Genomic DNA, 22786 nt, shown 5'->3' with positions numbered 1-22786 from the left:
GAGGTATTGTTGCATATCGCCTCTCCGGAGCTAAACGGGACAGTGCTATGTGGACTCTCCCCAAAAGCAAAACTTGCGACGTGTACTGCGTCTCCGGGCATGGACACTCGGGCTGCTCCGCTGCACAGGTAAACCATCACTGTTCTTTCTTTACGCGTCAAAGACTTGTTGTCTGCAGGGACTAGTTTTTCTAGAGTCTATCGCGAAACTGTTTTTTTTTTTTTTTTTTTAATTATTATTTAACTTTGGGGAGAGTTTTTGCAATATAAGAAGGATGCATAATATTCAGAACTTTGATTGAGTTCTAGTTAGCCATGGTTTATCTTAATTGTAAAATCTGTCCCGGGGGGGCGGGGTGGGTATGTGGGTTTCTTTCTCATGAATGTCCATGTCACGGAGAGCCACATGATTGAGTGCTGACACCGCAGAGCCAGGCCGTGGGAAAGCAGACCCCTCCAGCCACGCTTTGTCTGCGTCCCCGGGGAGCCCTGCCAACCCCTTAAACGTTTCAGGAGATCCTTTCAGCTGAAAGATGTTCACCGTTGCTCTCAGTAAATCAGTGTCTGCTCTGTCATAAGATTTTATGTCTGAGCATGTCTCATTGATTTTGGCATATCTGCTGCATTTGCTTTACTGCGCCTCTGCTGTGTGCTAGCAGAAAATATAACAATTAGATGCAACTTGAGAACGGACATTAAAAGCCGGTATGATATTTGAGGCATGTCCTTGTCTCTGACAGGGAGAGGAGGAGTGGAAGGAGCCCACCCAGTCCCTCAGCCCCCCCACGGAGCCTGAGGCAGAGCAGAGGGTGGAGAGGGGCCCAGCTTCAGCATGTGGCTCCTGGAGGAGATGGATGTCGGGTCTCCTGCCTCTCTTTCCCTTTGCTGCTGCCATTGCACTGACACTCCACTACTTAACATGTGAGTACAAACGTGCTCTGGTGTCCCTTGAAGTGTATTTATTTAGAGCCACCTGTCTCATGCCTCTTCCTCCCCAGCTCCGCCTTGCTCAGTGTTCTTCCTCGGAGGCAGCGTGGAGTTCCCAAACCTGAGCTTCTCCCCAGAGCTCATTGACTCCACCTCCACTCAGTTCCGCCTGCAGGCTCAGGCTTTGAACCATTATGTAAGTGGAACGGTGAACTTGTCTGTCACTGCCTCCCCTCTGAATGACTGCTGCTTGACCTTCCTGCCTCAGGCCGAAGCTGATCTTGCTGCTCTAATTTTGATATGCTTCATTACAGCGGACACTACTGTTTTTATGCTGTGCTTTCAAAACACTGGTGCCCTCTTTCTCCTCCTCTGTCCTTGCATTCTTATTTGTTGGGTTTCTCCTGCGTTATCCCCCCCTCACCCCCTCCCTCTCTCTTTTTTTTCTACACACCACCTTCCTCTCTTCTGCCCCTCTTTCTATCTCTCTCTGGTGGTGTTAAATGTAAAGCTGAAACAGGAGCAGGGCACAGTGTGTGTGTGTGTGTGTGTGTGTGTGTGTGTGTGTGTGTGTGTGTGTGTGTGTGTGTGTGTGTGTGTGTGTGTGTGTGTGTGTGTGTGTGCGCGAGTTCCCGAGACCCCCAGGGACGGGGCCCTTTCAGGGCTGAGGACAAGCCTGGCATTTGTGAGCCCAGCGAGGCCCAGGCAGCAAGAGTGAGAGGAAGAGCAGGCCTTCAATAAAAACATTGTCTGTGTAGCTTTCACACAATCAGCCACTCTGTGTGCTGTACACTACAGAGAGGAGGAGAACCTCTGTTTGATGCTGGGGTTACGAGGGAGAGACAGGGCAGTAGGGCAAGCTGGGATGACAGACGGAAAAGAGGCTAGACGGATACGAGAGGGGGGATAGTCAGATTTTTGGAGTAAAGGGCAGGTGCATGGCTGTAGATACCAAGTGCAGAAGTGGTGAACTGATTGGTGGAAATTCCCGAAACTGTGTAGTTACAAAGTTAAATACCCCTGTATTAACCTGTGAGGGTGAGTTAGCAGGCTTGTGGCTGTCTGTTCATTAAAGAGCAGGTGAACTCAGGGCCCGGAGCCCATACCACCCAGGGTCCTACCTCTTCACAGCCGGCAGGTACAGACACAATGGAGCTCTGTGCTGCTCAGAGTCAACATACACACATGCAGAGTCTGATACACACAAACCAGAACAATGCTTTTGTTGAGCTTGGGCTGCACGTTCAACCAGGTGTGTTTATGTGTTGCCTTAATGGGAAAAGTGACCTCACCTGCACCTCTGTGATGTCATACTTACTGTATGTGTTTTATCCTTTTCCTTTAAAAAAACAAAACAGTTCTCAGAACTCTATGAGTCCTCTCCGTGGAGCTCTTACTACCTGCGCTCAGGAATTACTGCCTTCAGGTACGCTGCTCCAAAACAAAACCTACTGATAAACGGACAATTGCAACAGTTTTTACATTCAAAGAATATTTATGACAACAGAATGAGACACGCAGGATGTCCACAGCAGAATATCCACATCGTAAACGATTTGTGTGACAGTGAAGGAGCAGATGGGCTCAATGTCTTCTACTGGAGTAAATTCTCCGCCCCGGGCAACGTTGCCATGGAAATCCAGAGGTCCAGCCCAGAAAGGCTGCAGCGCAGGCTTCCCGGCAGCAACAAGGTGCAGCAGCGGGACAGCCGCAACGAGCAGCGCTACTACATGGAGCAAGATGATGACATGCTCCACCTGCTAGGTAGAGGCTCTTACTGTTGTTAAACCACACAGTACTTGTACTACAAATGCTCAACACAACATTATATTTCAAAAAGGAGCATTTTAGAAATGCGTAATTAACTGCTAACCCTTTATGAATACAGTGTAGTGGTAAATTTGAAAAGATTTTGACTCTTGCGTCTTGTGTTTATGCAGGTTTGGACCCCGATGACTTTGAAACAGAAGAAAAATCGGACAAATTAAAAAATCCAAATAGTATCCAGAGTGGGAAATGGCAGCTTGGCTTCCAAGGTAATGAAAGCACTCTTCTGACTTTACTTTAGCACCCATATAGTAAATCTTTGCATTACAGTAGTTCACATTGTAAAGCTGTTTGCCTGCTAAATCTAATAAGAGTATTAAAACATATAGTTGACTTCAATGGGTGATGAATTGAGAGAAAATCCTGAAAAAAATGAGTGGAGAAACAAACACACCATATGAGGTCACTGATTGGTTTGAGTGTGAAAGTTAGGCGAGTCATGGCCTTAGCATAACCAGATCTCAACCCAAAGTACAGCTGTGGGAGGTTCTCAGCAAACATGTTAAGTAGCATCTCCAGCACTGCTTTTTCATCTAAACACCTAGTCAACAAAATATCTGATTTCATTCCCTCAGTTGGGCTCCACTGTATGCTGTAATTTGTTACCCACCTGCATATGTGCTCCAATCTGACAGAAACGGACGGTAATTACATCACTTCCTCTGTCTAGCAATGTCCTTTGACCTCTATGCCAAATATGGGAACAATCGCACCCTGAGCCTCGTGAATCCCAAGAAACCATACTATCAGTGGCGCCTTCGTGTGCCATCGGGCCACATGGTTCGACTGGTTGTGCTCACCCTTCACGGCGCCTCTCCAGGAAGCTGCACCGCCCACAAGCTCTCTGCCTATGACTTCTTACTCCCTTTACAGAACAAGATAATCGCCAGGTAATGGCATTTAATGGACTCCTTTTGTGTGGAGTTATAGTGGAAACATCTGTAATTGTAGTAGCAACTGATAACTGACCTTCTTTTGATATCCGAGTGCAGCAAAAGCGGAATTTCTCTGGTTATCGTTTCACTAAAATACATGTTAAGCATTGATGCATGTACCTGTTTCAGGTGGTGTGGGCTGCATGTTTCAGGCTCGTCTCCGGTCATGAAGCTGACATCCTCTGGGAATGTGATGTTGGTCACCTTCTCTTTCAGCAGACAGAGGGATGGAGCCATCTTCAAAGCTTACTTCCAGGCCATCCCAAAAGCAGGTTTGAATCCTCTCACAAACAGACAAAAACATATAACCATATATCTAATTTCTGCACAGCTTGTTTGTGTTAATCTCTCGGTGCTACTACAGCTTTTATTTGATCAGCTTGATGTAGAGCTAAGGTTGCCCTGGTGTCACTGTTCTGTGATCTTATCTGTGTCACCATCTCCCCCTGCAGGTTGTGGAGGGTCCATTTCTTCCTGGAACGGCTCTATTTCCTCGCCCTACTACCCTTCCTATTACCCCCCTAATATAGACTGCACTTGGACACTACGGGTGAGTTACATGAGAGCGTTTGCATATGTACTTTGAGTGTGTTAGAAATATACCAAAAAAAAAAAAAAAAAAGTGGCTAGGACGAGAGTGAATCATCTCTTTGTTATGTAGCCTGTCCACATTCCAGCATCTGAACTCTTTTCTTTCCTCGCCTTTGGTTACTTTATCAGGCACCGTTGCCTGGATACCTGATCTCCATGACGATCGTGATGATGGACATTCAGGATTCCCCATCTTCAGACGGCTGTGAGAAAGATTGGCTCGACATCGGAGGGGTGAAGTGAGTTGTGAGACTGAACTGTGGTGCAACCGAGGTGCCCATAAGTAAAGATTAGTATTTGACCTACATCACTCCCGTTTTTGATGTTGTTCACTTCACTGACTGTAACTTCCTGTGGGTTTTCTATCATATCATATTTAATTTTTTTTTGACCCCGTATGTTTAGATTGTGTAATCCGGTGTCAGACAGCAGCAAGAAGCGGGTCTACTCCTCTCCGCTCTCCCTTCACTTTCACTCTGATGAATCTCTCACTCACAAGGGATTCTACTTGTTATACCGAGCCTTCTCTCCAGAGGGCAGTAAGTAAACTCTGATGCTTTCACTCCACCAAAGCTACTACCAAGAGCAGGGTAAGGATTTAAGTCAGGTATAGATAAAAAAAAAAAAAAATTAAAGTAGCTGATCCTTTCCAGAAAAATAGTAACTTGCCAGGATAGCTAGGCTGATGAGACTTTTTGTCAGAAATGCTAGTTTATTTTTCATGAAAAAAAGGTTCTTTTTCTGGATTTTTTTTTTTTAATTTTTTTTTAGACTAAATATCAAATGAAAAGTACGAGTATGTTTCCTTGCCGTCTATATCCAGCTTGCCCTCGCCAGTTCCGCTGTGGGAATGGCCGCTGTATCCCTCTGAGGAAGGTGTGTGATGGAGTAAAGGACTGTTCAGATGGACGAGATGAGGCTAAATGCAGTAAGTCTTCTTGTTTGAGAGCTGTGCACCATCTTGTCCCATTCAGTATTGTATTTAAATTTGTTATCTTATCTTATCTTATCTTATCTTATGTTGTGTTGTGTTGTGCTGTATATTTGTCATCATCTTTTACCTATAAAAGTGTCTAAGTTGAATTGTATTGTAAAGACATGAACCTTTTTTTGTGTTTGCACACTTTTGTGAAACGTGTAGCATCCTGCCGGCCAGGGGAAGTGCTGTGTGGGAACGGCCAGTGCAAACCTCAAAACAGCCAATGTTTCAGTCAGAGCAACTGTCAAGACAGCAGTGAGGAGGGCACCTGTGGTGAGTTGACATGCTGCTGCTGCACTGACACTTGTATGTGTCCGTTTTAATGATGTGTTTTGTTCTGTTTGGTTTTCAGGAGGTAAATGTTACCACGTTTGTCCCAACAAGGTGTGTTTGCCGAAGTCTTCAGTGTGTGATGGTATCATTGATTGCAAAGACCGCAGTGATGAACTCAACTGCACCAGAGCATGTGAGCATGTCACTGAGACTCGTTTGACTAACGGGCTGAAGAGGGCTTTTGTTACACTACTGATGAGGATGTTTTTGGATTCTTTTTCAAAAATTATGTCTTTTGTTCTGTTTAGATCTTAAAGGCTGCTCCTCGTCCTCCTACAAATGTGCCAATGGAAAGTGTATAAGTAAGGTCAACCCTGAGTGTGACGGAGTCAAAGACTGCTATGACGCCTCTGATGAGCTGCGCTGTGGTAAGTACTCGCACACCAACCCTCATGCTTCTGTACTTGACCAAAAACCGAATAAAACTCCTCTCACTGTCCAAACTTGTCTTAGATTGTAATTTCCCTCCTCTGTCTCCCAGGCTGCGGCACCAGGCCCAGGAAGCGTGCGAAGATCGTGGGAGGGTCTGATGCCGTGGCGGGGTCATGGCCCTGGCAGGTCAGCCTCCAGATGGATCGCTACGGCCACGTCTGTGGAGCCACGCTGGTCTCCAACCGCTGGCTCATCTCTGCGGCTCACTGTTTCCAGGACTCGGATGCCATTAAGTAAGAAGGACACTGACGGCGTCGCCTTGATAAATCATGTGTATGTACTGTATTCAGGCACGGTGTGTTTGCAGATACTCAGATGCTCGTGCGTGGCGGGCTTACATGGGGATGCGTGTGATGACCACGGGGACCCACGGAGCGTCCACCAGGCTGATCCGTCGGATCCTCCTCCATCCGCAGTATGATCAGTTTACCTCTGACTACGACATCGCGCTCCTCGAGCTCAGCGTGCCCATTTTCTTCAATGACTTGGTGCAGCCTGTGTGCGTCCCCGCCTCCTCGCACACTTTCACCACAGGGACTAATTGCTATGTGACAGGCTGGGGGGTTCTTATGGAGGACGGTAAGCACGAGTCGACAGTACCCAATAAAAAATGCACAAAAAGTATGTTTCCCTTCAATATTATTACAGGGCAGGAGCTTACAGAACTTGGACCTCAAAATGTTTTAATTTTGTGTTTGTGTTATTTATAGGTGAACTGGCGTCTCGCTTACAAGAGGCCTCAGTGAAGATCATAAACAGGAACACATGTAACAAGCTGTACGATGACGCTGTAACTCCCAGGATGCTGTGTGCTGGGAACCTGCAGGGAGGAGTGGATGCCTGCCAGGTGAGGGTGTGGTGCTAAATTTGATGGAAAATGCTGGATACACTCACTCCCACAGTTGTTGAGAAATGTTAGAATTGACCTTTTTGTCAAAACCACAAAATACATTGCCTCGTTTATTGAGAAGAATTTCTTAGTTTTCCTACATTTCCAAATATTTCAGTCTAAACCACAACAAAGTGGGTCAGCATGAGGAAAAATGTACTTTATCAGTTTTATCTTGATCATCATGCTCTATTTCTTTTGCTTTCACAATGCAATGTGAAGACGCTGCCATGCAAAGAAATAAAAACACTTCTAGTAAATGAAGACTTTAGAGTGAAAACAAAATTATTGCACGTTAAGAAAGTTTGCTAATATGAGCATTTGGAAAGAAGATGATATTTGTCAATATTAGTTTGGTATCTGATAAAATGACTTGATGTAACTGTCACTAACAACATGTCCAACTGAAGCCAACTCATCCTCGAGTAGTTCTCCCATTATGGAATCGGCAGATCAATACTGCAGGATCAGCACTTACAAGCTACTCATTTGATATCAATTCCTTAAGAAAAATGTCAATAATAGAATGATATAAATTCTAAAAGTGGGTGGCTGCATTAAATCCAAACGTTTTCAGCACTTGTGCTTAATTTTTGTGCCAATTAACATCCCTGACTTGACCTGACTTGGCCGGTGTCACATGAGTGTGGACACCTGTGTGACATGAGAATGTTTCAATATGATATAAGTTTGCCAATAATCCACAGCAGTAGAAAAATGATCAACAATGAACAAAACTGGTCCTAGAGGTAATATTTGTATGCTTCCTTTCTATGGTGTTTACGTTGATGAGTTTTTGTTTGTAAGAGTTTATCGGTGTGTGTGTGTGTGTGTGTGTGTGTGTGTGTGTGTGTGTGTGTGTGTGTGTGTGTGTGTGTGTGTGTGTGTGTGTGTGTGTGTGTGTGTGTGTGTGTGTGTGTGTGCGCGCGTGCCCTTCAGGGGGACTCAGGAGGTCCGCTGGTGTGTCTGGAGCGGAGCAGGCGGTGGTTCCTGGCGGGGATCGTGAGCTGGGGTGAGGGCTGCGCGAGGCAGAACCGACCCGGCGTCTACACACAGGTGGTCAAGTTCACTGATTGGATCCATCAGCAGACCAAAGGACAGGTGTGACTGAACATCACACTCACATGAACAAAATGACTTCAACACACAGAACAAAGGTTTCAGATCTGAAGTTTGCCTTCAAATCGCTGTCAGGACAGCATGACAACACATTCGGTCAGTTTTCGGGAGCGTGTCCAAGGCAACGGGCCAGCGGTGGCATCATTTTTGCTCCAAATCAACCAGCTTCCTTACAGTCTGCAAACAACGACAGCGGCCATGTTGACATGTACAAAAACATACTGATGCTGTCACACAGAAACACTCTATTAGCTTTTGGTTTTTGATGTCTGCACACATGCAGACTGAACTGTGGGATAACATTTTCCATGTCAACAGAAATATGTCAGATTTAATAGGCTGAAACATACGTAGCACTCATTATTGTATGTCTTTATTTCAAAATAAGAACATTTTAATTCTAGTTATTTGTATGCACAGGCAGAATAGTTTATTACTTTAAATTACTTTTTGCCTCATCACCAACTTATTTCTGTCTGAGTGTCTTGTTCACTTTATATAACATGAGGCATCTTTTGAGCTGCTGAAGTCTTCAAGTAAACAATCTTCTTGCAGCTAAAAGCACAAATTTACATAGAAACGTAAATCTAAATGGAAACCCTGATTAAAAAAATAACAACAATAGACCTATCACTATTGCTCTGTCAACACCTGCTGCACTCCAGCAAAATTGATGCAGCAGGACCAGATTCCATGCCGCCTACTTTTACACCTTAATACAACTCGGCCGCTGACAGTTTGGTAGGAGATCTGGATATGCAACGCTAGCAGCAGCTAATGTATCCCTGAGCAGCGATGATGAGGAGCAGGGCTGTATCTGGTAAACTCTCTCCTTTCTGACCTCACTCAGATGCGGTTTTTTTGGTGTTTTTTTTTCCAATAACAAAGTTGTCATCATTTAAGGTAATTCATCAGACTCTGCAGGGCTCTCTAGAGCCAGAGAACGCTTTATAGCCTACAGCCTTTTAACACTGGTGCTCCCCGACACCTGTAAACAGGCTTTAATGTTCAAATTGATTTTCCCTGTGAGTCTTCAAACCTGCCTGCAGTTGATCAGTTGCCAGATTATTCTGTGCATGTAAATGTAGGCAATAACTTCCGCTGAATGTGGAACGAGTTCTCTTCTGACCAGAATGTAACCATTTATTTTTGCCCTCAACATCCGTCTGTGTACTGTATAATTCTGTATGTGTTCACAACTCACTTTATGAGTTTAAGAGTTGTTTTTGTACTGTACGTGTATGTATGTGCATTTGTATATCGTGAGTTTATATGAGTCATAGCCTTATGTTCAGTATATTCTATAAATGTAGAGATGTGAACAATCCCTCGGTAGGTTCAGTTTTATTGTGATTTAATTTATCTTATATAGTGCCTCCTTTGTACTTTGAAAATGGTACCCTTGAAACCACAATGTAGTGGATGCCTGTCTGCAGCAATCTTATCTAAGCACACACTGTGCAGTTTTTCATTCTTATTCACCTCGTAAGCACCACCCAGTGGCCAGTCTGCATTTCTGACTCTTTTACTCTATAACCCGAAGGAATGATGCATCTCACACCCGAAGGTTTGGATCATTATTAAATGATACGATTGTTTGCCTTTATATTAAAGACACCATTACCAATGCAGCAAACTTCTTGTTTATGTACTTTTATTAACTTTGAATTGGGAAATTTCTGCTGCTTCGGTTTGATTGGTGCCTTTTTGACTAAAAGAAAAAAAAAAAAAAAGCACAGTATGATGCACCTGTGCAGCAGTTTGGACTAAAAGCAAGTTATCTGTCTTTGGAGAGGTCAGTATGCTCTACAGTTGTGGAATGTGTGACATATTTGTACAAGGAGCACGTTCATATGTTTGTTTAAAGAAGGAGTGCAGGCTTGAAATTCGAAAAACTCAACTGTGATGTTGATCATGAAGGCCCCCCATTATGGTAAATCACCCCCGTTTATCGCGGTGCCTACGTGCTGATCATCCCGTGTACCACTCCTGTGTTCAAACAAGATTTAAGCACAGCTGGCGCGCACATTCCTCTCCCAACATCCTGCACCACAATTCGTAATTGGTCTCTATTGAAAATAAGTCTTGGAGACTCTTATGTCCAAGCAATCTAGGCTTATTGAAGTTTTAAAACGTATCAGGTAGCAGAGCTCTTACGGTTACTACAATGTTCTCATTAACCCCTCGCGGGTCGGTTTAGGAAGGTGACAGCCAGTGTCATCATTGTGGGTGTGTCCGAGGTCACGGAAGCCCGCTATCCGGTGGCAGCACTGTGGGAACCGTATAAATCCGCGCCACTGTCCATAACGATGGGAAAAAGTTGCACTGGAGTTCAAGCGTGGTGTCCTGTTGCGTGATCTCCAGCAGCTAACCTCAGGAAACCAACCGTGTCCATTCACTGACCATCAGCCCTGAGCGCAACAGTCAGCTGCGCTGCGCTCTGCTGTGTGTGTGCGTGTATGTGTGTGTGTGTGTGTGTGTGTGTGTGTGTATAGTCTGCTCTGGAGGGAAAAAACAACAGCAGGAATTAAACTTCTTTCATGTTTTGTATTTGAAAGACACTGCATCGGAGTCAGACATGAATTTTATTCTCATCTGCCTACTATGTGGATTGTATGGTGTTCTTGCAAAAGGTGAGTAACGGTTATACTTTTATTAATACAATAAGTGGACAAGGTAGTTTACCTGCTGCATGGATAACACCTTAATTAGTTTGATAAAGTCCTTAATATTTACTACAAAGTGCAACATATTTTAGTTTTACGTTGTAAACCTAAAAGGAAACTTTGTTAATTGTGAAAATGGCATTTTACGCATGGCTTCTTTAAAAAAAAAAAAAAAAAAAAAAAAAAAATTAGGACATATAACGCCCTTTGAACAAAGTATTTCCCATCACTAAGACAGAAAAGGTAGAAGACGCACACATATCCTCCGATATGATATCCATATTGTGGTTTGTCTGCTGTCTATCTCTTCATTTATCAGCCTCTTGAGTCGCCGGTGTGTCTGACGCTGTTCCGCTTGTAAACCTCGATTGGCACCGCGTGCATTGAGTGTGATAAGGGCTATCCAGCGGGACACTTGTTTGGATAATGCGGACCTTTGTGGCCCGGCTCCTTGTGCGCTTGGCCCTGGGTGAACGGACACACGCAGGGCGTTGTTTCCTGACACTGATGAATTTGTCAAATGGAGGTTCAGAAAGTAAGCGAACGAGGGTTCATGGCCAACCGAAAGAAAATATCCACCGAGCAGGAACCGAGGTTAATGAGTACTTATTTTTTTTGCACTCCCCAGATCTCTGGGTGTTATTGGAAGCAAATGAAGCGATTAAAGCTGATGTTTTTTTCGAAGTAGAATTATGTACAAATAGTATCACTAAGTTAACTGCCATGCAACCGATATTTTTGTTTTACAGTGTCTGTAAACAAATTGTTTATTCTGCAAGTATTAGCATTATGTCAGTCAACAGTTTTCATACAACTGTAGCTCTTGTATGTGTACCAACACATTTTGTAAGTGATTTGCACTTCAAGGATGAAATTCATAGCGTGTTTTTAATGTCTTTATTTGTTTCTGTCTCTACAGCAAACTTCTTGAATTATTTCCTGCTGACTTGATCAAATCGGCAAAAAAGCACAGCAAAAAAAAAATTTGAATTTCTATAGCCTATTTTTTGCCAGTGAATCACTTAACATGCAAATTATTTGAATCAATCCAAAATAAGTCCAGAAAATACCGTATATCTTAGCATTGATAAATGCATTATTGGATGTTGAGACTGACATAAGTCAGAGGACGTTTATTTCAGAAGACATAAAAAAATCCATAAAATATATTTACAATATAAAATGAAAATTGAAAACGCATGCTTGTTACATGACAACATCAAACCGCAGAAAACTGATTTGCTTATGTAGATTGTTTCTCTAAAAATGATTTCTTCAGTCTCTTGAAATTAGACACAGTGATAGGAATTGCACTACAAAAAGGCCACAACGTGCACATTTATTCACTGTTGAATGTTGCCTTTGTATGAATCAAAGTCTTTCTGTCCTTCAACACTGCCACCTAAAATATCTTCTAAGCTGTCGGTGTCTGTTTCAGATCTCTGATTTGGGGATTTATTGAATCAGTGTGGAGACCTGCCGCAATAATTCCACAACAGACATGTTGGAGATTGATTGTGATGCTTACAACAAAAAACTCCTGAAGCTCCTCTTAAGTTTAAGTGGAGTAGACACTCTTTTAAATAGCTTGTTGAAAAGGCCCCAAAAAGCCTGGAGGAGTTCCTTGACTTCCCCTCGGTCTTCCCTTAACCTGCCATGTGCGTGTTTGTTGCCTTCTCACTTAGTGTAAAACCTAAGGAAATAGTGTAGGAAGTGCTAGGAGGGTGAGTAATACTACATCTGCTCAATGGGGCATCCACTGGGAGCAATGAGGCTGACAATGAAAGTTAACAATGGATTTTAATGATAGATTCACTGACTCCTTCACCGGTGATTTAGCTGCTCACAGAGCAGTTGAATGGTTGCTGTTTGAGCTGTTTGTTGCGCGCTCTGTGAGGAGCGGTCAGAGTGAAGGACGGACTTCCCTGAATGATGTTTCCGCTGTTGTTGGGAGGAAGGAAGGGCGGACAGACAACCGACTTTATCTCTCATTAATAAACCTCAGCAATGAAGTGGAGAAATGTCTTTATTTGATAAACAAGAAGGACACTGCTTACGCATTTCCACAGAAGTTGTCGAGAGGTCTGAGCGAGTAGATGTGAGGAGGGTCACAGATGTTGTGGCCTGGATGGAGGACGTGCTGTGGAGGGGGGAATCACCAAGACTGCAGTCAGGTCAGGGTCCAGTTTAGCCTGGTTTGTAACAGACACAGGTAGTGTCCAAGGTATTTATTTTTGCAAAGTGGTTGAAATTTTCTCCAACAGATCTAATTCCACTCAACGGGGTTTGGACTGTCTCAATATAAAAGTCTATTTGTCAAATCACCTGAATTAAATATAACTGCAAAGATACCTACACCATTTTGTCATATTAGTTTATTGATAAACAAGATACTCTTGGTTAAGTGGAATTCAGTCAGTAATCACCCTTCCCAAATGTCCTAAAAATATACTCAAATCTTATAAACCGGCCTTGACTTCTGACCTCACTGGATTATTAGACATACTCCCAATTTTTTGCCTCCTCATTCAGAGATGTCACATTACTGCAACTCCACTTGTCCTCTCTCAACCTCTGCAGATAAAGATCAAAAGGGGAAGTTCAGCGTCCCTCTCCTGGATGTGAAAGCTCGGCAGCTGGTCCTGGACGTCAACCAGCCACTACTGCTCAACTGCAGGTGAGTTTCAGGTAGAAGTATCTGAAGTAAGAAACACTAGCGATTGGAACCGGGGTGGGACAAGAAAGAGGAAAACACACTCCTCAACAGACCTCTCTTTAAACCCTAATATCGTGAAATTAACAGAAAAATGATTGTCAAAGTCACCACCAAGATTAGAATTAAAATAAATTGTCTGTCGAGACTCTTTAACTTTACTGACTTTTTCAGGTGAGAATTTAGCATTTTTTTCAATTAAGTTTTCTTAAGTTGTGTATAATGGCAATTTTTTCACTTTTTTTTTTTTCAGATGTGCTTCTTATTGAAATTATTTACCACTTTTTCCAATAAGAAGATTTCTTTAATATTTAGAAGCAACTGGTCCAAAATGTGGGGGAACTATTTTTCCCCAGATTCTTGTGATTGCTTTTTTGTTTTTACTTACTAGAAGCACTTATTTTAAACTTTGTGTAGAGAAATTGAGTTTTATTTTCAGTTTCTATATGCAGTACAAACTTCATCACAAAATCAAAGAACACTTTGTTCAACTGCTCTTTTGTTTTTCGTCATATCATCCCCCTAAGGCCACCCTACAAAATTAAATCTCTTGAACACTGAGGGAGTTTAATTCTTCCCTTCCCGGTAACTCAATATGGGGGAACAACTGTTAGGTAATCTGACGCAGTCCCTATGATATAAAATGGAATGTTAAGTGTTGTCTGATCGATCATTAAATTCCCTTCCCTTAATTTCCTGTAATTGCTCTTCAGGGGTCGCTGGGAGCTGTCTTGGGCTTTCCCAGCAGGCTTGGCCAGAGATCAGGTGGAAGTGGATGAATTTCGCTGCGGGAGGACGAGCCAGCAGTACTGCAGCCGTGTGAGAGTCAGCCGCAGCCAGACCGAACACACCGGCCTGTTCCGCTGCCGGTACCAGCGCAGAACCCAAAGACAGACGTCCATCTATGTATATGTCACAGGTAAGGCCCTGCTGGCCGAGGTCCGGGTGTCACTCACATCATTTTCTTCGTCTTCTCTGTCATTTTTCTAGCTGTGCTTTCCTCTCCGGCCCACTGACTGAGAAGCCCCTTACTCCTTCACCCCGTCATACTTATTGTTTATATCCTCAGGTTAAACAGGATACAGTGAGTGCTAAATACAGACCAATGCCAGAGAGCCAATTATATCTAAACACTGCTTGTCCCAACAACACATCCTTCTAGATGACTCTGGCACAGTTTCATCCCCCCTCCTCCTCCCCTGCCTCTCCTTTCTCATCCCAAGCCTACGTCCCTGTTGTCTATATATAAATCCTTTTTTACTTTCGTTTACGTGCTACCTCGAGGCCAGGAATAGCCCAGTTGCTGAAAGGCTCAGGCTCGGGCAGAGTTTCCCAGGGCATCAGCCTTATCTGCTCTGCTCAGCCTTGCTTGAAGTATCCTGTGCTTGGGGGAGGAGGGGAAGAGCTTGAAGGGGGTGTGCTGGGAGGGGATGTCGTTGTCTCTACAAGGTGGCGGCAGGGAGGTGTGTGTGTGTGTGTGTGTGTGTGTGTGTGTGTGTGTGTGTGTGTGTGTGTGTGTGTGTGTGTGTGTGTGTGTGTGTGTGTGTGTGTGTGTGTGTGTGTGTGTGTGTGTGTGTGTGTGTGTGTGTAGCCAAGAGGGATAAGATGAAGGCCAGTGGCTCAGGGGTATCCAGGGGCAGAGGAGGCACGATGTCTGCCCAGCCGGCTCCTCCCTTGTCCTGCAGAGTGACGCTTCTCAGGCTGAGCTGTCCCGGGCATGGAGCTGGGCTGGAGGCCAGGGTCACAGGCCATGCTTCTGTTTGGCCAACAGGACCCTCGGGGGGCATCAATCGCTCAGGTCACCATGTCCATTAAGCGTCAGACTTGGCCTGCAGCTCTGCTCAGATGCTGCCTCCCTCCTGAGTCCTCTATTAGGAATCAAAGCAAGAGAAGGAAGCCTTCAGTCTGCTAGTCCTTGGGGTACTTTTGTTCAAATGTTCAGAGATTTGTTTTCCTTGAATAACACCCTATGGTAACAAACAATACAGTGAGCAACACCCACACCTTTGAATGGCACAGACCCATTACAGTAGTTGAGCTGAGAGAGGCCGTTTGAATGCTTCTAAACAATCTGTGTGTTTATTGTTGACTACAGGCAGTCAATTGCTGAATGGGTATTCAGCGAATGGGCGTGGAGGGCAGTGTATCTTTAGGAGTGTGTGTCTGTTTGTTTGTTTGTTTGTTTGTTGTTGTAGAGATTGATACTTGGAAGTGTATATGTGTGTGCGTGTGTGTGTGTGTGTGTGTGTGTGTGTGTGCATTGAGGCAGGTGATTGTTCTCTGGCCTTTCTGTGAGGTCATATGATTTTAAAGGTCCAGTTCACACAAAATTCTGTTTTTATTCAGTCAAGGGTTTAGTTTCCACTGTGGACAGCGGGGTTGACAGTCACTGTTGCAGATCTGAGGTGACGAAAACGCTGATACACTCATCTAACTTGCCTTTGGTTGTGACGTTGATCTCAAAATAATAATAATAATAATCAGCCAGTTTGGTGTAGCAACCTCTTTGACACGTTATTTATTTTCCCTGTTTTGCCTCTCAGGCTACATGCAGTCTGCCTTGTTTGTGAAAGTCATTGGGCCAAAACATGGAACTGCCACCTTTGTTCTTTAGGTCTGTTATTTATACTCGATATCCCCACCAAAAAAGATGCGGGAACAAACATGAGTCAAAGATAAGATAGTTAAACACCACTCTCTTTGTAGTAATGAGTCAAATAAAAAAAAAACATCTGTTCTATCAAGGATATATTATCTAAACTAAGTCTGATCTGACCATACAGATGGTATGGATTTTTATTAGTCCATGTTTTAAGAAATTGGTCTCTGACAGGGTCTCTCAGTGAGGGTAAATGGAGGTAATAACATTTAAAAAATACCTCAGGCTGAGAAAACTGTGATTTATTTTTTTTTTTTACCATTTTGTGACATTTCATCATATTAACTCCACCAAGCCAGTCTGCAGATCATGCAAGTATTTTGGGGAAGTAAAAATGCAATTAGTACACATGCTACCGGACATGGTTGAGAATATGTTTTCTGTCATTTGAGTGAACTGATCCTTTAAACTTAACAGGTTGTCTTATTTAAATATTTAATCTGTAACAAAGAAAGAGCCTTTGTTCATGCATTAATTTGACATGCTTATTATCTGTAACATATGTGTCCCTGACGCAGTATTTGGGTTTCAGACAGCCAGCAACCGTTTGTGGAACAACCGGGAATGAGCCCAGTTGTGTTGTACATGAAGGAGAAGGAGCCACTGGTCATCCCCTGCCAGGTCACCAACCCCAACATCACCACCACTCTGGTCAAGGTCAGTGAAGGAAATATGAACTGTCAAGTGGCAGTTTTTCTTATTAGTCGTGTTTGGGTGCAAGAGATCTGCTCTGCATCACGATCTCCACACGTTGTGTCGACGCACTCACGTGACACTTTGTCCTTTTCTGCTCAATCACACCCCTCTCGTTCTGCGCACATCATTACTTGTCACAGTTTTTTTCCATCAGGCCTCACAATATGGACACAATGCACTGTCCAGTTGTTCCACCCGGTCCTGATCATTCGCCACATTGTTCTTATCTTGGCAGCCATTACGCTGTGGCGTGTGTGTCCGTTTGTTTATGTCCGTCTGCGGATATGTGTGAAAGTGTGTGCGGATATGTTTGTGAGTGTTGGCGCTTGAGTGCTGAGTGAGACGGAGAGCAGACAGCGTTTTAATCCAAGTGCATAAAGAAGGATTTGGAGTATTTACTGTCTGCATGTGCATGTGTGTTTGTATAAATGCATTCAGGTTATTTGACTGTTCACTAAACAAGAGTGTCATCTCATATCTGTAACTAAACCCAGCAGTCCACCTGACTTTATGGACTTTTCCCCGATCAAATGAGCACTACAATTGGCAGTGTTTTTACCTCTGGAGACAGGATGTGGGGTCTGGAGTGCCCTGTTGGCCCCTGGCCAGCACCGCTTTCCACATCTCACCCTCCACCTCTTGTAGTGGCAATAATGGCTGCCAACTTCCTCCAACTGATGCTTTAAACAGCTGGCCGGCCTGGCAGAAGAAGCAGAGGTAGCTACTGTTGGCCCCAACAGATCAAAGTGCAGTCCACTCGCTTTAATCAGGATCGCTGGTCATTAGTATGACGGCTTGTGCATCACTTTCGGAAACTTATAGCAACAGAGTAGTTATACAACATCCAAAGTTGGCTCCAATGGAAGAATAATAAGTAAGTGATGCTTGAAGTCTTCTTTTTCATGATTTATCTCTTCTGTTTTTGTACATAAATCAAAAGCACAAAACATAAAAAAAGAATAAATTGAAGACTAAAGAGATACTCCAATAATTCAGTACTGCACTTCCATAAAATTAGGAAACAGATTTAAACAAATTGTCCAAATTAAGACAGCAGTGGCAGAGATCTTTGAGTATATAAATTAAGGTTCAGACATCCTAACCTACACGCTTTGTTCAACCACAAATGTTCATGTTCATGTCAAATTACTGACCCCCAGTTTGTACCTCATTCTTTCATTAGTTTTCACACCAATTTTTCTGATCTTGACAAATGCATTTAACAGCCACAAACCACATTGTACAGTTGTTTTCACTGGTTAAACAGCTCTCATTATGGTTAGTAAAATACGTTGGCTTGTAAAGTTGTTACAGTTTACTTTAAAATAAACAAAACTAAGAGTCTTTGGTCACATAAAAGCTCTGCGAGGCTGCACATATGTACACATAAGTTAGCAGTGCTTTGAGCTAATTGCTAACTTCAGAGATCTAATGCAGTCAAATTGACAATTAGAACATCATGCAGGTATAATGTTCACCATGTTCATCATCTTATTTTATCGTGTCAGTCCTAAACATGAAGTACAGCTGAGGATGGTCATTAGTTTTGCAGGTATTTAGTGATAAACCAATGTTCTGCTTACATTTCATTTGAGCTGATGACGACTCGATGAAAAGTCATACAATCATTGCAGTGACATGAACATCTGCAGTGACATGAACATCTGCACTACATTTCATGTTAATCCATCCATTATTTGCTGAGACATTTCATTCCTAACACAAATGTGACCCTCATGGTGGTGCTAGATGGAAAATCAGTAGCTCATCAAAGTCAGTAGGATTCTTCCTCTGGGAAAATGAATGTCTCTACAGAATTTAATGCAGCAGATAGTTCAGATATCTCGGTGTGGACCAAAGTGCCCAGATGCAGCCACCCATTCAGCCACACTCCCACCATGGCTAAATAAACAAGAGAGCAAGAGAAATGTTGAGGAACTTGAGATTCTCTGGATTTCAGATGCAGGAAGTACAAAAGAATTGGACTAACCGGGCCGTGCATCTCATACACACACACACACACACACACACACACACACACACACACACACACACACACACACACACACACACACACACACACACACACACACACACACACACACACACACACACACACACACACACACACACACACACACACACACACACACACACACACACACACACACACACACACACACACACACACACACACACACACACACACACACACACACACACACACACACACACACACACACACACACACACACACACACACACACACACACACACACACACACACACACACACACACACACACACACACACACACACACACACACACACACACACACACACACACACACACACACACACACACACACACACACACACACACACACACACACACACACACACACACACACACACACACACACACACACACACACACACACACACACACACACACACACACACACACACACACACACACACACACACACACACACACACACACACACACACACACACACACATACGTTTTTGTCCTGCCCCATCTCCTCAAAAATACCTGGAACCAGTAAAGTAATTGTTCTAAAAATAGCTCTCCTCCTCTTCCTTCATCTCCCTCCTCTACTCACTGTCACAGCCTCTGGAGTGTTTTTTTCCTGGAAGGACTTTGCACTTTGCTTGGGTCTTTAATATGACCCTTCACAGCAGGAACAATGCCCACGACGTTCTGCTCTCTCGCTCCTACCGTGAAAGTGACCGGGAGGTCCGGGATGACAAAATGTCTATATCCTGTAGTAACAGGATGCGAGGAGATGGACTGGAGTCATGGTTCTCATATCCTGACTCCTTGAACTCCTTTGCTCCTCCCACTTTCCGTCCACCTCCACTACCGCCTCCACTTCGCCCATTCTCTGCTTAGAGGAACGGGGTAAGAGGGGGATAGAGGGCACTAAGGCTCCGATGGGGCGTCAGTAAGTTCAGAAGGAGGAATGGGGGGGAAGTATCTCTTCTCAAGGACGGGGAGGGGAGGGGAGGAAAGGGGTCAGCGGCGTCTGTAAGGGTCACCTCACTCTGGGTGGGGGGATATCAGCCTGTTCACACTGGGAGTGCAGGACTGGAGGAAAGTGTCTGTCTGTCTGTCTGTGTGTGTGTGTGTGTGTGTGTGTGTGTGTGTGTGTGTGTGTGTGTGTGTGTGTGTGTGTGTGTGTGTGTGTGTGTGTGTGTGTGTGTGTGTGTGTGTGATGGTGGTGGAGGGGAGTCTACCTGGTCCCTTGAGAGAGGGCGGGATGCTTCCACTATGTCACAGAATTCCTAGTAAACATTTCCTTGTGGTTGCCTTCAAGAAACAAGGCTGTTACATAAGTGTCCATGACAAAGAATTATAAAACCAGCAATGTGAGAATTCGGACTTCGATCTTTTCTTTTATGTGACAAAAAATTGCACAGAGTCCCAAATTTTGCATGTATTCCGTTATTGATATCCTGTTATAATGCAAAGCTGGGACAGCTTTAATTTGAAAATTAACAGCAACAACTGAATTACTTGACCCTAAATTTATTTTTTGTATGTATTCCAAATTTTATGCTTACAGAAGAAAAAAAAAACATGAGTTTCCTATCTTTTCCACATGTTGCAACATATGATAACATGCGAAAAATATGTGGGAATTCACTTTTCACATGGGAATCTACATGGTCAAGTGGTCACATGTGATCACGTGAATTTTTGCACATGTGAAATTTATGTGTTTTTTCTGTAAGGGTAACTTGAGAATACGCCTCTTGAGATGTGCCATTTTATTTTCAAAGGGAGTCCTCAAATTCTTCAGGTAAAAACATATCAATTTTAAGTTCAGTAAAATGTAAAGAAGAAAAAGCAACAACACTGTTTTCAGAGGGAAATGTCCAAAAAGGGGACTCATGCTGTGACTTGGGGGGGGGGGGGGGGGGGGGGGGGGGGGGGGGGGGGGGGGGGGGGGGGGGGGGGGGGGGGGGGGGGGGGGGGGGGGGGGGGGGGGGGGGGGGCTGGATTTAAGTTGTCACATGGGGACAATATTTAAATGCATTCATGACCTCTGTATTCCCTTTGTTCAGGAGATGTCCATTATGTCACCTGATCTTCATCAGCAAATGGAAATGATATAAATACATTACATGAGATTTTACGTCAACTTTCCCATTACAGGATGTTACACAAAGTATGACCATGTTCCTTCTTTATTTTCAATTTCTTTATGTGAAAATAACAGAATTAGTCAGTGACTTTTTTTTTTCCTGTGGCCTTGACTCAGTTTTCCTCTAATCTTTTCACTTTTTTGCACATTATGGTCAAAGTGTGTCATTGCTTGTGTGCAGTGAAGCATGTAATGGTTGTTATCCTCTGTTCCTTGTGTCTCCCACAGTTCCCCAGCCACAGCCTGAGTCCAGACCAGAGGAACATTATTTGGAGCAGCAAGCGAGGCTTCACCATCCGAACTCCCACCTTCTATTACATCGGCCTCTTCTACTGCCAGACCGTCACTGACGGGGTCAAACACAAATCACCTATGTACTTTGTACACAGACCAGGTCAGCATGCAGCACTACATAAATCTCACGTGTTTCTATGCAAAATTCAACGTCCTCTTTGACGTGTCTGTCTGATTTCCAACATTTTTTTTCTCATCCCAGTGAGTAATATCACAAAGGTGTATCTGAACAGCAGTGGACCTGTGCAGGCCCTAAAGGGAGAGAGACTGGTCTTGAACTGCACTGCCACTGCAGAGTTGAACACCAGAGTCAACATCACCTGGGACTACCCTAGAAAGGTCAGAGCTACATTTAAGTCAGTGGGGACCAGAGAAGCACAGGTTTAGATGACAAATGCCCTTTAATAGAGACTGAGCCGGAGAGTGTTCATCTGTTACATTCTGCTGTGTGACACCAGCATTCCTTCTAGTCACTGTGATCTAAAATGTGATGATCGCATGGCAGGTGGGTAAAAATGCCTGTCTAGTATTGTCTTTGAGCAACAACCTGCCGCCACGTTGCACTCAAACAGAAATATTAGTTATTGAAATTTGATGTAAGTATTGGTGAAAGGTAACTTTTCAATGTACTCTTTTTTTTTTTTTTAAATGAATGTCAGAAGTAACACATAAAACAGGGAACAACATTAGTAAAGCAACATCAAAATCCCTTTTCACAGTTACTAAATTTCTACGTTCTTATCCTGTATATTAAAAAGTACTCGAGTACATCTTGAATATGGTTTTAAGGGTGTAACTAATAGCTTTATTGATGATTTAAGACAAATTTACAAATGTTTATGAATGAATAATAAACCATCGCTAAGAGCATTTAGGTTGAGCCCTTAAAGTCATCACGAAGCCCTTTTAATAGATCGGTGGACCACTTTCCTTCAAAATAAGACTCTCTTATTCTCTCTGGTATTATCCATGTATTAATAACCTTTGCCACAAAATTAGAGGACATTTAAGTATCTAATTGAAAAAACTGAAACTTTTAAAACATTTATCAAGTGTGCCTTATTAGTAATTAATAAATTCAATAATCTGTAATCATATCAATTAAGGATTGCATGCTGCACAGTGGGTCACAAACATTACCAGATCTTGAGTTCATAGCTTTTTAAAATAGATATTCAGGGCACAGAGTTGAGCCATCATTGTTAATCCTGTGGCTCTTCTTTCCTCTCAAACTTCAGAGCAACAACGCCGGCTTCACTTCCAAAAGGCTCCTGAGACACCAAACGCACATGTTGTTCTACAGCATTCTGACCATCCCCAAGCTCCAGCGTTCAGACCGAGGCCTCTACGCATGCCGCGTTACCAGCGGCGATCAGAGCAAACAACAGAAAGTCACTGTTACCGTCTATGGTGAGTGTTTTCCACTGACATTGTGCTCAAATGATGTGCTCACATCCCTCATTCATATTTTTAGTTCTTCACAAACACATTTTCCACAAATACACTTTCCACTCAACTCTGACTCACAAGGCGGTGGATAAATGTCACAACACTC

The 22786-nt window shown here is 43.5% G+C and overlaps 2 protein-coding genes across 4 annotated transcripts in view; both read left to right on the top strand.

The window, feature by feature from the left end:
- Nucleotides 1-8: 8 nt before the first annotated feature.
- LOC138623877 (suppressor of tumorigenicity 14 protein homolog) lies at nt 9-8019 on the top strand. Its single transcript, XM_069703662.1, has 19 exons — nt 9-128; nt 740-920; nt 998-1122; nt 2285-2352; nt 2494-2690; nt 2867-2962; nt 3424-3643; nt 3818-3960; nt 4141-4238; nt 4409-4518; nt 4685-4818; nt 5103-5207; nt 5421-5531; nt 5611-5724; nt 5840-5959; nt 6073-6256; nt 6331-6602; nt 6734-6870; nt 7852-8019. The coding sequence occupies exons 1-19, from the start codon at nt 48-50 to the stop codon at nt 8017-8019; spliced, it is 2664 nt and encodes an 887-aa protein (XP_069559763.1). The 5' UTR covers nt 9-47.
- Nucleotides 8020-10328: 2309 nt separating this feature from the next.
- flt1 (fms related receptor tyrosine kinase 1) overlaps nt 10329-22786 on the top strand; it is a 35020-nt gene continuing 22562 nt past the window's right edge. For all 3 annotated transcript variants that reach the window (XM_069703654.1, XM_069703653.1, XM_069703651.1), the window contains exons 1-7: nt 10329-10664; nt 13278-13374; nt 14124-14329; nt 16602-16726; nt 21166-21331; nt 21434-21570; nt 22470-22641. In XM_069703654.1, the coding sequence (XP_069559755.1) occupies nt 10610-10664; nt 13278-13374; nt 14124-14329; nt 16602-16726; nt 21166-21331; nt 21434-21570; nt 22470-22641 (958 nt within the window). In that variant the 5' untranslated portion in view covers nt 10329-10609. The remainder of the gene's footprint in view (nt 10665-13277; nt 13375-14123; nt 14330-16601; nt 16727-21165; nt 21332-21433; nt 21571-22469; nt 22642-22786) is intronic.

Source organism: Brachyistius frenatus, unplaced genomic scaffold (assembly GCF_029030835.1).
Source record: "Brachyistius frenatus isolate BFR_SWC_R1_liver_20210118 unplaced genomic scaffold, ASM2903083v1 Contig_47, whole genome shotgun sequence".
In the NCBI taxonomy this organism is placed as follows: Eukaryota; Metazoa; Chordata; class Actinopteri; family Embiotocidae; genus Brachyistius; species Brachyistius frenatus.
The sequence above is the reverse complement of the archived record's forward strand: the minus strand, read 5'-3'. Positions and strand labels throughout refer to the sequence as shown.

Excerpts from the sequence above, each read along its gene's own strand:
- LOC138623877 (XM_069703662.1), top strand. The coding sequence starts at position 48 with ATGTGGACTCTCCCCAAAAGCAAAACTTGCGACGTGTACTGCGTCTCC. Across the intron at positions 4,519-4,684 it reads CTCGACATCGGAGGGGTGAA|ATTGTGTAATCCGGTGTCAG; the intron begins GTGAGTTGTGAG and ends CCGTATGTTTAG. Across the intron at positions 4,819-5,102 it reads AGCCTTCTCTCCAGAGGGCA|CTTGCCCTCGCCAGTTCCGC; the intron begins GTAAGTAAACTC and ends GTCTATATCCAG.